At 46.7% G+C, this 14,085-nt stretch overlaps 1 protein-coding gene across 5 annotated transcripts in view; it reads left to right on the forward strand.

Moving 5' to 3' along the window:
- Positions 1-6,093: 6,093 nt before the first annotated feature.
- The window catches only part of LOC141213661 (multidrug and toxin extrusion protein 2-like), a 111,544-nt gene continuing 103,552 nt past the window's right edge, over positions 6,094-14,085 (forward strand). For 3 of the 5 annotated variants that reach the window (XM_073665275.1, XM_073665261.1, XM_073665268.1), the window contains exon 1: positions 6,095-6,305. In XM_073665275.1, the coding sequence (XP_073521376.1) occupies positions 6,150-6,305 (156 nt within the window). In that variant the 5' untranslated portion in view covers positions 6,095-6,149. Of the gene's footprint in view, positions 6,306-14,085 lie in introns of all 5 variants that reach the window. The other 2 variants (XM_073665282.1, XM_073665290.1) reach the window with 1 other exon arrangement.

Below are 14,085 nucleotides of genomic sequence, written 5' to 3' on the forward strand. Positions count from 1 at the left end.
AGTCTGATTAGGTATCTTACCTGGGGGGTGGTGGAGCGGGGGTCACAGAAGGCAGGGTCCTTCAGGAAACCGGCCTGGCGGAAGTGGAGGAATGCTGCGGACCCTGGATACATGAAGCAGGTGCTCCAGCAACTGTGAGTTGCCGTGATGGTGGAGCAGGATCGCAGGTCCCTCCGTTCCCAGCCTCAGAAACCTGGTGGTGGCAGAAGAGGTGAGATGCCGGTGTCTGGCTGGGGCCTGTGGACTGGCTGGGGCCTGTGGACTTGCTGGGGCCTGTAGACCTGCTGGGGCCTGTGGACCTGCTGGGGCCTGGACCTGTGAGCGGCATCCAGCGGTGAAGCAGAGGAGCCGGGGCCTGTGCCGGGCTGTGAGCGGCGTCCGGCGATGCGGCAGAGCAGCGTGTGCGGCTTCCGGTGGCCATCTTCCTGAGGCTGTGATCTACAGGAAAATGGCTGCCGGAGCTCCTGGTTGGCGCATGCGCTGGCTCAGGCGGCCATTTTCCTGTAGATCACGGCCTCAGGAAGATGGCCGCGGCCACCGGAAGCCGCACATGCTGCTCTGCCGCACCGCCGGACACCGCTCACAGCCGCCGGCTCCTCTGCCACAACGCCGGACGCCACTCACAGCCCGGCACAGGCCCCGGCTCCTCTGCTTCACCGCCCGACCCCAGCCACTCCAGCACAGTTAAGGCCGCATCTGACCTCTGCCGCCGCCGGAGGACCCTGCGATCCCCGCTCCACCACCACCGGTAAAGTAACGTTCGGACCATAAGACTCACCCCCCATATTCCTTCCAAATTTTGGGGAAAAAAAGTATGTCTTATGGTCCGAAAAATAAGGTATTTTCCTTCCTCTGACTGAAATCATGCGAGGAGCAACTGGTCATGGCTAGTTTATGGTAAAATTATGTTCTTTCCACTTCCGTGTTATGGCCCCAACAGTGCTCACTGGAACCTTCAGTAGTTTAGAAATTCTTCTGTAACCAATGCCATCAGTATGTTTTGCAACAATAAGTTTGTGAAGGTCTTGAGACAGCTCACTGGCTTTACCCATCATGGGATGATCCTTGTGTGACACCTTGGTAATGAGACAACTTTTTATAGGCCATCAGTTGAACCAGCTGATATTATTTTTCACTAAGTGGCAGGACTGCTTTTTAATTACTGATAAATTTCAACTGGTGTCATGGCTTTCCATGTTTTTTTGCACTTTTCTTTCTTCATGTGTTCAATACTTTTCATTGTGTCATTTCTCATTATTACACATAACTTAATTTATGGACATCTATGGTTTGATTACTTTGCCTGTGTGGATAGGATGGGTTGTTACTGATATCTGGTGAGAATTTCACGCCAATGGCACCTTTAGAAATATATTTACTTTGAAAATTGGTTACGTGTTCAATACTTATTTCAGCCACTGTATGTAAGCATGGTGAAAGAGTAAGTGTAGGAAAATGAAGAGGCAAGTACATTTAATAAACAGTGGTAGCTCTTACCGTCTGGTCACTTTTTGGACATTTCTGGTATATTTCTAATGTGCTCTTAAAAGCTGCACTTGAGAAGATGCACGGAGAGACCGAACACAGTATAATTCCTCTATATCCCACTACACACAGTATAGCGGCCCATAGACCCTCTAAATCCAATATGATGGCCCGCAGCCGCCCTATACACAGTATGATGGCCCATAACCTCCCTATACACAGTACAATGGGCCATAGTCTTCCATGCCCAGAATTATGACCCCATAAATCCCTATATGCGTTATGATGGCGCGTAGTTTGCTTATGCACGATATGATGACCCATAGCCCCTATCCATAATATGATGGTTCATAGCCTCCTATATACTGTACTGTACCCCATAGCCCCCCATACCCAGTATAATGGCTCCAAAGCTCCCCTATACAGAGTGTGATGTTCCCAAAGATCCCAAAACACAGTATAATGCTTCCATAGCCCCCATGCACAGTATATTGCCCCCATGGCCCACCTATACACAGTATGATGGTTCCATAGCCTTACAAACACAATATAATGCCTACATAGCCCCCTATGTACAGTATGATGCCCATAACTCCCCATACATAGTCCCATAGTTCCCTATACACAGGATAATATCCCATAGCCCTATGTACAGTCTGATGCCCCATAACCCAATTAACACAGTATGATGGCCCATATTCTCTTAGATATGGTAAAATGCCCTCATAGTTCCCTATATACAGCTGGGACTTTCAACTGAGGTTTTTGGTCACCCCTGCTATAAACTATAAATGAGCTATCTTCCCCTTTCTTCTCTATTTCTAAGGTATTCATGTGTGACCTGTAGCCTGTGACTACTCTGTGTTAGGGTGTTCCCCTAATTACGGTATTACCTTCCTGTAACCTAATTCTTCAATGGTCAGTTCAGGGGTTTCCTGTGCACACTGCTCTGGTTAATTTTCTATTCTAGCCAGTAGTGTAGCTACCGGGGGGGCAGAGGGGGCGATGGCCCCGTGCTCTGAGGAGCCCACCCAAAGCTACACTGTGCAACTGTATCGGGCGTGCGCTGCACGTCGATACAGTTACATTCCGGGCAGAGCAGGGAAACTATGTCCCTGCACTGCCCGGCGGCCGATATGCGGCACTTAAGCAGGAGGGGGGGTCAGCATCGGGCACCCCCGCACGTCACCGCCGCAAGTACACTGATGAGAGAGGGAGCGCGACGCTCCCTCTCCCATCAGTCCCCTCTGAGTCTGACATCAGTGACGTCATCACTTGGCGCCTGGCCCACTGTCCTGAAGATGTGCGGGCCGGGCACAGCACTCAGAGCAGTGAGGGAACGAGGAGGAGATGTGAGTATCGTGCTTATTAATTTTTTTGCCGGGGGGGTCGACATTATACTACAAACTCGGCCTATGGGGGGGGGGCACATTATACTACAGACTCTGCCTATGAGGGGGGGCACATTATACTACAGATTATGTCTATGAGGGGGGGCACGTTATACTAGAGACTTTGCCTATGAGGGGGGTGGGGCACATTATACTACAGACTCTGTCTATGAGGGGGGGCACATTATAATGCAGACTCTGTCTATGGGTGGGGCACATTATACTACAGACTCTGCTTATGAGGGAGGGGGGGACACATTATACTACAGACTCTGCCTATGAGGGAGGGGGGGGGCACATTATACTACAGACTCTGCCTATGAGGGGGGGGCACATTATACTACAGACTCTGCATATGAGGGAGGGGGGGCACATTATACTACAGACTCTGCCTATGAGGGGGGGCACATTATACTACAGACTCTGCGTATGGGGGGGCACATTATACTACAGTCTCTGCCTATGGGGGGGATAATTATAATACAGTCTCTGCCTATGGGGGGGAAACATTATACTACAGACTCTGCCTATGGGAAGGGGGGAGCATTATAGCACAGACTCTGCCTGTGGGGGGGCATTATACTACAGACTCTGCCTATGGGGGGGCATTATACTGCAGACTCTGCCTATGGGGGGGATTATACTACAGATTCTGCCTATGGGGGGCATTATACTATATGTAGGCTATTTGTACAGTGTGGGGATTACAGTTAGGGTCATACAGTGTGGGAGATAATGTGGGGTCTTTGCACAGAGTGGGGCCATCATACAGTGTGAGAGATAATGTGGGGTCTTTGCACAGTGTGGGGGCCATCATACAGTGTGGGAGATGATGTGGGATCTTTGCACAATGTGGGGCCATCATACAGTGTGGGAGATAATGTGGGGTCTTTGCACAGTGTGGGGGCCATCATACAGTGTGGGAGATAATGTGGGGTCTTTGCACAGTGTGTGGGACATCATACAGTGTTGGAGCCATCAGTTTGGGGGCTACTAAGGGGTCAGTATACTGTGTGGGGGGCACTATACAGTGAGGGGGAATTATACTGTGTATAAGAGAGAATCATACTGTGTAGAGGGGAGCTGTACATGGAGGGAGACTCAGGACATTATTAAGTGGGCACTTATTGTTATAGGGGAACTCAGGTTACTATGACTGTCAGAGGGGCACACAGAGGGCACTATTACTTTCTAGGGGGCAAAATGTGGTCACTGTTTTCTAGGACACTTACACACAGCATTACTATATTCTAGAGGTTTGTTTTACCATCTAGAGAGCACACAGTAGGTGCAGTAATAGGGACACATACAGCAGCGGCTCAGTATTGGGGTATCAGCAGGATGAGGGGTTTGTGAGGTTGGGAATAGATGGGGACGGAGCCTGAAATGTAAGGAGTCAAATGTGTCGTTGTTGTGATCTCTGCAAACCTGAGACTCTGAGTCCTGGGTGGAGGAGTTGTCGTGTCGGTCTGGGCCAGATGGAAAAGACGGGAAAAGTGAACAATTTAATCAGAAAGAACATCAGCTGTAAGTTACTATATATAACTGTGCTGTGATCTCTTATATGTTCTGCAGGACTGGCATCTATCAATATATGTCACCGTATGGCGGTAATATCAGTGCTGGTCTTTGTATAGAGATTATTTTCAGTAACAGCGCGGTCATCTGCTGAGGTTCCCCTACATCCACTCTCTGGGTGCGCCACCTTAGCTCTAATCAGGGTTATTTAGTTAGGGGCCCACTCAGAAGTTTCGCCTCCCCCCCCCCCGAACCAAAACCCTAGCTACGCCTCTGATTCTAGCCCAAGACCTCCCATAGGGTCCTGTTGCTTGCTCCGGAGGCTGTGTTCCACTCCTTCTATTGATCACTATTTATAATCAGACCTTCTGATTACTAAAAAGTTGTTTCCTATCAGCAATACTGCTCAGTGTCCACAAGGTAAATGGTAAGGAAACCTTCAGCTCGGCCTTCCTTGCCTGTCTCCCAGTGTCTGACTCAGACTGTGTAGTAGTTAATTGAGTGAAGCCTGTGAGAAGCTGCTTATTCTTTAAAGGGGTGGTCCACAAGATAGGTCATCAATATTAGATTAGTGGGGATCCCACACCTTGCACCCCCACCAATAAGATGTTATTAGTTTGGCAGCAGTATACAGAGTGGATCACCACTGCTCCATCACACTGTTTAGTACCCGCTGCTAGGTGCTGCAGATCAGCTACTATTCAAATAGGAATTAACCTGCTGTGCTCGGCAGTGGCCACTAAACAGTGTGATGGAGCTGCTATGCTTCAGTTTGAAAACTATAAATTTTGCTGGTAATGGATGATCAATGTGGGTGCCAACTATATTGGAGTCGTATCCAAGACCTAATGTGCATTAAAATTTCTATGACATATTGTCATTATAAAAGTTTGATATGAGCTTTATTACTTGTTTATAAGTGTCATCTGATTACTAATATGTTTTGGGTTTTTTTCATTGGCTCCTTTTTTGTGTGTATGCTTTTGTTATGGTGCCCGCCTAGGCAATTGTTCATCCCTACATGAAAAATACCAGCAATTATTATTGCCAGTAAATAATGTTATGGGCACCAACCTCCTGAAAAGGTTACTGTTAAGCCCAATGGTTTATCAATTTGGTGGGAGGCACAATGGTCTTTCTGCCATATGGAAAGACACCAAGATCCTATAAGGGACAGGCCACTGGGGAAGGTCAGAGCGACCAGGGCATGTGCCCCTAGTGCGGAGGGCCAACAAGTCGCTTGGCCCTGACCAACATATGTATATCCTGGGATAGTGCCGGAAACTGATCTTTGCCCCCAGGTACAGCTTGTGGTCCATTAGGTGCAGTGCCATGTCAGAATGGCAAGGTATGCACATTCCTGTTATACACTTAACTGGCAAAGCCCCCAAATAACCAAATGCATAAATAAAAACGAGAGCCCGGCTCGTCCATGACATACATGCCATATAGTAGGCTTAGACGACAGGCGGAATTCTGAGGTGAAGCTTTGTACTAAATGCAAGGACTATAGGCAGAAAAGACAGAACTCATCATTTTACCATCAAACATTGCACATTTCTAGATAATGAGCGTCACTGAGGGGATAATACATCTAATCGCCATAATACCGCACACGTGTGACCCTGACTCCTCAGCCGGTCATTCTCCTCAGTACAGTGCGGCTCCGCCTCTCATCTCTTTATATGGTGGGCTGGCAGAGCACGTGGTGTCCTCTGTATATGATAGGGCGTCTATAGACAGCGGCAGGACTTCATGGTGATGGAAGCTAAAGAGCTCAGCGCGGAGATGCCGCCGGACAGCCAGCGCTTCTCCAATAATGCCGGCCCTGTACAGATACTGCTCCGCCGGCCGCTGCCACTGCGCTACTGGCATGAAATGAGGGAGCAGTGTGCCATGGCCGGACCTGTGGTAAGAGCCGACACTACCTGACATGTGTGACCGCCGGCACCTCCTCCCATAACTCGCTCCATTGCTCCAGATGCCAATGCAGACACTTCTATAGAGAGAGGGAGAAGAAGCTGTCCAAGGAACCAGATACTGTATGTATATATATATATTTATCCCTCTAACTAAATGATGTCTGTATGCCTGTAAAGCCCTGTGGACTACTGTTGCTATATAAGCAAGTTAAATAAACACACACACATATACTGTATATGTACATGTATGTATGCATGTATATATATATATATATATATATCTATATCGCCCTCAATCTAGACATTAATATGTTACTAGTATATGTTGGTAGCTAGATATACATGTAATAGTATCTAGATTGAGGGAGAAATATATATATATATATATTTGTGTACAGTGTATATATATTTATTTATTTAACTTGCTTATATGGTGCCATTAGTCCACAGGGCTTTACAGACATCTTCATCTAGTATGAGGGATAAATATATATATATATATACACATATATAATTATATATAAATATGTAAATATATTTACGTAAGTGTGTGCGTATATATATATACAGTACAGACCAAAAGTTTGGACACACCTTCTCATTTAAAGATTTTTCTGTCTTTTCATGACTATGAAAATTGTACATTCACACTGAAGGCATCAAAACTATGAATTAACACATATGGAACTATATACTTAACAAAAAAGTGTGAAACAACTGAAAATATGTCTTATATTCTAGGTTCTTCAAAGTAGCCACCTTTTGCTTTGATGACTGCTTTGCACACTCTTGGCATTCTCTTGATGAGCTTCAAGAGGTAGTCACCGGAAATGGTTTTCACTTCACAGGTGTGCCCTGTCATGTTTAATAAGTGGGATTTCTTACCTTATAAATGGGGTTGGGACCATCAGTTGTGTTGTGCAGAAGTCTGGGGATACACAGCTGATAGTCCTACTGAATAGACTGTTAGAATTTGTATTATGGCAAGAAAAAAGCAGCTAAGTAAAGAAAAACGAGTGGCCATCATTACTTTAAGAAATGAAGGTCAGTCAGTCCGAAAAATTGGGAAAACTTTGAAAGTGTCCCCAAGTGCAGTTGCAAAAACCAACAAGCGCTACAAAGAAACTGGCTCACATGAGGAGTGCCCCAGGAAAGGAAGACCAAGAGTCACCTCTGCTTCTGAAGATAAGTTTATCTGAGTCACCCACCTCAGAAATCGCAGGTTAACAGCAGCTCAGATTAGAGACCAGGTCAATGCCACACAGAGTTCTAGCAGCAGATACATCTCTTCAACAACTGTTAAGAGGAGACTTTGTGCAGCAGGCCTTCATGGTAAAATAGCTGCTAGAAAACCACTGCTAAGGACAGGCAACAAGCAGAAGAGACTTGTTTGGGCTAAAGAACACAAGGAATGGACATTAGACCAGTGGAAATCTGTGCTTTGGTCTGATGAGTCCAAATTTGAGATCTTTGATTCCAACCACCGTGTCTTTGTGTGACGCAGAAAAAGTGAACGGATGGACTCTACATGCCTGGTTCCCACCGTGAAGCATGGAGGAGGAGGTGTGATGGTGTGGGGGTGCTTTGCTGGTGACACTGTTGGGGATTTATTCAAAATTGAAGGCATACTGAACCAGCATGGCTACCATAGCATCTTGCAGCGGCATGCTATTCCATCCAGTTTGCGTTTAGTTGGACTATCATTTATTTTTTAACAGGACAATGACCCCAAACACACCTCCAGGCTGTGTAAGGGCTATTTGACCAAGAAGGAGAGTGATGGGGTGCTACGCCAGATGACCTGGCCTCCACAGTCACCAGACCTGAACCCAATCGAGATGGTTTGGGGTGAGCTGGACCGCAGAGTGAAGGAAAAAGGGCCAACAAGTGCTAAGCATCTCTGGGAACTCCTTCAAGATTGTTGGAAGATGATTTCCGGTGACTACCTCTTGAAGCTCATCAAGAGAATGCCAAGAGTATGCAAAGCAGCCATCAAAGCAAAAGGTCGATACTTTGAAGAACCTAGAATATGACATATTTTCAATTGTTTCACACTTTTTTGTTAAGTATATAATTCCACATGTGTTAATTCATAGTTTTGATGCCTTCAGTGTGAATGTACAATTTTCATAGTCATGAAAATACAGAAAAATCTTTAAATGAGAAGGTGTGTCCAAACTTTTCGTCTGTACTGTATATAGTCTGTGTGTAAATGAGGCTAATGGACCTTTTTATTGTGGTTTTATTGATTTTATAGGGTAGAACTAGAGAAAACAGTTCTTGCCATTGCAGTCTAATATCCATTGCACGCTCATACAGTATTAGGTCCTATCTGGTTGTGTATCTACATGCCTCTCTTCCTTTCCTGCACTATTACTTTAGCTGTGTGATTCATCTGTATAAAGGTCACATAGATAGATTGCTCAATAGCGTTTGCCCTGTCATTTTCAAGAATGACAGATAAAAAATGCAGTAATCTTTTAGATTACCAGTAAGGCTACAGTGATAAAATATGGAAAGTGAATGTCCATCTGTTATATAGCCTGCAATATAAGCATCTTTGCTCAAGGTTTTTAAATTTTTCAATCAGACATGTGAATTTGTCAAATTTATTAACATGCTATAGAACAGTGTAAACGAAATGCACTGACAAGAAAAAGGGTAACAATGTTTTGAACTTTGAATTTCAGGCTCCATATCTCTACCATTCACTACTGCTTCATTTTATAGAAAATCATCTTGGCTATCTCATATATAAATTTGACTTGCAACTATTTAGCATATGATTAGTTATACAGATTCTTGTCATATCACTGCATTGTTACTGTTTTGCTCCGGTGGTAGAAAAACATTTTTCTTTCTCTATACTACAAATTACAATCTGTTCTCACATTCCCTAAGAGCTCAGTGTGTTATTAGGTTGATTCCCAAGCAAAAGGTCACAGGTTTGAATCAAGGAGCAGCCAGTAAGAAGATTTCCTGAGAAAGGAGAAACAGCATCATCCAGCTCATCGATAGCAGTCTCTCGACCAAGAAAATTGCCAAACTGCATCATTCGAGTGCCATTACAATTGTAAGAATACGAATTGAAGTACTTCATCCATTCTAAAGCCAAGAGGTGAACGTTCAAGTCTGTCCATCCATTCCAAAGCTACGCAAGCACCGTGTGACGCACATTACACAAGTCTGGAATGGTGGCTCAAAAAAAGGTGAAGACGCCTCGATTTCAGTATCGTCATAAGAAGCTCGAGTTTGCAAAAAGTACAAAAAGTGGACAGTAGAAGATTGGAAATGGGTGATTTGGAGCGATGAGACAAAAGTCAATAGACTAAGCTCTGATGGGTGCAAATGGGTCTGGAAGAAACAAGGGAAAAAGGGGCTAACGGATCGAGAAATTGAAGGAACTGTCAAGTTCGGTCGACAAGGCCTAATTATATGGGGTTGTTTCACAGCCAAAGACTTTGGATACTTGACCAGAATAGATGGTGGTCTCAATGCTGAGCTATATGTGAGTATCCTACAAGATGAATTACTTTGTACACTCAAGTACTATGGGTATGAAAAGGACGACATAGTGTTCCAGCAGGACAACGACACGAAGCATACATAGAGATTGGCGAAGAAATGGTTCAATGACAATGAAGTGGAAGTGCTGCATTGGCCCCCACAGTCCCCAGACCTCAACCCAATCGAACATTTGTGGGTAGAGTTGAAGAAAAAACTGTATACATACCCATGTGAGTCGACCAGTATGCACCAACTTTGGCAACGTTTAGAAGAGACCTGGGATTCGATTTTGATCGAGACATGTTAGAATCTGATCGAGAGCATGCCCAGAAGGATTTAAGCAGTGTTGAACTGCAAAACTAACCATATGCTTAATAGTTGCAAGTTAAATTTATGTATGAGATAGCCAAGATGATTGTTTATAAAATGATGGTAGTCTCACCTTTGAAACAGTAGTGGATGGTGAGATATTGAGCCTGAAAGTCAAAAGTTGAAAACTTCCTCGTCAGTGTATGTATATTAATCGGGGACAATATGCATAATACTAATAAATAAAATAAAGTAGATAGTGCACAGCCTCTCATAGTATTATGGCCCTCACACAAGTAATGTCTCCACAGTCCCTCATACAGTATTGTGGCCCCACAGCACCTCACACACTATAATGTCGCAACACACAAGTATGATGTCTACACAAAGCCAACCAACACAGTATTATGACCCCAACAGCAGCTCAAACATTTTTATAGCCCGTCACACAGTATTATGGCCCATAACATAAGCATGATGGCCCCACTGCCCCTCACACAGTAATATGGCTCTTCACATAGTATTATGGCTCCACAAGTGTGATGTCTTCACAGCCTCTCACATAGCATTATGGTCCTCCACACAAGTGTGATGTCCCCATACTGTAGCTCCTCACAAATTATGATGTCCCCCACATAAGTATGTTATCCCCACAGCCACTCACAAAGTATTATGGTCACCCACATTTTCCCCACACAAGTACTGACCGATAAAAATTAAAAACTAAAATTACTTCACTCATCCCATACACTTGATGCACTGCCCTGCTCTGTACACTGTGTGCACTGAAACTTTGTACAGCTGGAGCGCCCAGTGAGCAAAGACAGAGGCTTCCTGTTCCATTATTGTATTTACCTTTAACTGCATCCTGAGGATGGAGATAGTGGTGAACGTGAGACTCCGGGCCATAAGGTGCAACACGCCACTGTATCCAGTCTGTTGGCTGTCCCAGTCCTCAGGCCACTCTGGACCCAGCTAAATGACCACATGTGGTCCGCGGCCCGTAGTTTGCTCTGTTCTACATTCAGACATATGCCGTATATATTGGATACAGTTGTGGCTAAAAGTTTGAGACTGACACAGATTTTGCTTTTTTACAAAGTATGCTGCTTTTACATTGAGCGTTTTTAGATCTTTTAGTCAAATGGTTCTATGATTACAGTAATAATTATTACATATGTTTTTACACTTTTATTGACAATACTAGCTATTGAGCCTGTTCTACGCCCGGGTGGCGAGCATTTTTATTGGTATGTGCTGCCCCCATCCTGATATTTGTGCTGCCCCCATCCTGGTATTTGTGCTGCCCCCATCCTGGTATTTGTGCTCCCCAATCCTGTTCCTCCATCCTGTTATGTGTTGTCCTCATCCCTATCCTGGTATGCATGGCACCCCTCATCCCTATCCTGGTATGCATGGCACCCCTCACCACTTATCCTGGTATGCATGGCACCCCTCACCCCCAATCCTGGTATGTATGGCACCCCTCACCCCCAATCCTGGTATGCATGGCACCCCTCACCCCCAATCCTGGTATGCATGGCACCCTTCATCCCCAATCCTGGTATGCATGGCACCCCTCATCCCCAATCCTGGTATGCACGGCACCCCTCATCCCCAATCCTGGTATGCATGGCACCCTTCATCCCCAATTCTGGCATGCATGGCGCCCCTCATCCTTGTATGCATGGCTCCCTCATACCGAATCCTGGTATGCATGGTACCCCATCCCTCATACCTATCCTGGTATGTATGGTACCCCTCATCCTGGTATGCATGGTACCCCTCATCCCTATCCTGGTATGCATGGCACCCCATCCCTCATCCTGATATACATGGTACCCCTCATACCAGTCCTGGTATACATGGCCCCTCATTCGAATCCTGGTATGCATGCCCCCCCCCCAGATTCCTATCCTGGTATGCATGGTACCCCTCATCCCTATCCTGGTATGCATGGCACCCCTCATCCCAAATCCTGGTATGGATGGCACCCCTCATCCCCAATCCTGGTATGCATGGCACCCCTCATCCCCAATACTGGTATGCATGGCACCCTTCATCCCCAATCCTGGTATGCATGGCTCCCTCATCCCTAATTTGATATACATGGCACCCCTCATCCCAATCCTGGTATGTATGGCACCCCGCATCCCTCATCCTGGTATGCATGGCTTCCTCACCTCCAATCCTGGTATGCATGGTACCCCTCATCCCCAATCCTGGTATGCATGGCACTCCTCATCCCTATCCTGGTATCTATGGTACCCCTCATCCTGGTATGCATGGCACCCCTCATCCTGGTATGCATGGCACCCCATCCATCATCCTGGTATGCATGGTACCCTGCATTCCTATCCTGGTATGTATGGCACCCCTCACCCCCCAATCCTGGTATGCATGGCACCCCATCCCTCATCCTGGTATGCATGGTACCCTGCATCCCTATCCTGGTATGTATGGTACTCCTCATCCTGGTATGCATGGCACCCTATCCCTCATCCTGGTATGCATGGTACCCCGCGTCCCTATTCTGGTATGTATGGTACCGCTCATCCTGGTATACATGACACCCCTCATCCCAATTCTGGTATGTATGGCCTCCTCATCCCTCAATCCTGGTATGCATGGTACCCCGCATTCCTATCCTGGTATGCATGGTACCCCTCATCCCTCTCCTGGTATGCATGGTACCCCTCATCCTGTTATGCATGGCACCCCATCCCTCATCCTGGTATGCATGGCACCCCATCCCTCTTCCTGGTATGCATGATACCCCACATCCCCATTCTGGTATGTACGGTACACCTCATCCTGGTATACATGGCACCCCTCATCCCAATTCTGGTATGTATGGCCTCCTCATCCCCCAATCCTGATATGCATGGCACCCAACCCCTCATCCTGGTATGTATGGTTCCCTCATCCCCAATCCTGGTATGTATGGCCTCCTCATCCCTATCCTGGTATGCTTGGCACTCCTCATCCCCCAATCCTGGTATGCATGGCACCACATATTCCTATTCTGGTATGCATGGTACCCCTCATCTTGGTATGCATGGCACCCCATCCATCATCCTGATATGCATGGTACCCCGCATTCCTATTCTGGTATGCATGGTACTCATCCCCAATGCTGGTATGCATGGCACCCCTCACCCCGCAATCCTGGTATGCATGGCACCCCTCATCCCCAATCCTGGTATGCATGGCCCCGCTCATCCCCAAATCCTGGTATGCATGGTACCCCTCATCCCCCAATCCTGGTATGAATGGTCCCCTCACCCCCCAATCCTGGTATGTATGGTACCCCTCACTCCCAATCCTGGTATGCATGGTCCCCTCACCCCCCAATCCTGGTATGTATGGTACCCCTCACCCTCAATCCTGGTATGCATGGTCCCCTCACCCCCCAATCCTGGTATGCATGGTACCCCTCATCCCCATCCTGGTATGCATGGCACCCCTCATCCTGGTATGCATGGCACCCCATCCATCATCCTGGTATGCATGGTACCCTGCATTCCTATCCTGGTATGTATGGCACCCCTCACCCCCCAATCCTGGTATGCATGGCACCCCTCATTCCTCAATCCTGGTATGCATGGTACCCCTCATCCCCCCAATCCTGGTATGCATGGTACACCTCATCTCCCAATCCTGGTATGCATGGTACCCCTCATCCCCCAATCCTGGTATGAATGGTCCCCTCACCCCCCAATCCTGGTATGTATGGTACCCCTCACCCCCAATCCTGGTATGCATGGTCCCCTCACCCACCAATCCTGGTATGCATGGTACCCCTCATCCCAATCCTGGTATGCATGGCACCCCTCATCCTGGTATGCATGGCACCCCATCCATCATCCTGGTATGCATGGTACCCTGCATTCCTATCCTGGTATGTATGGTACCCCTCACCCCCAATCCTGGTATGCATGGTCCCCTCACCC

Source organism: Phyllobates terribilis, unplaced genomic scaffold (assembly GCF_046119375.1).
Source record: "Phyllobates terribilis strain yellow unplaced genomic scaffold, ASM4611937v1 Scaffold_2__4_contigs__length_985480577, whole genome shotgun sequence".
NCBI lineage: Eukaryota > Metazoa > Chordata > Amphibia > Anura > Dendrobatidae > Phyllobates > Phyllobates terribilis.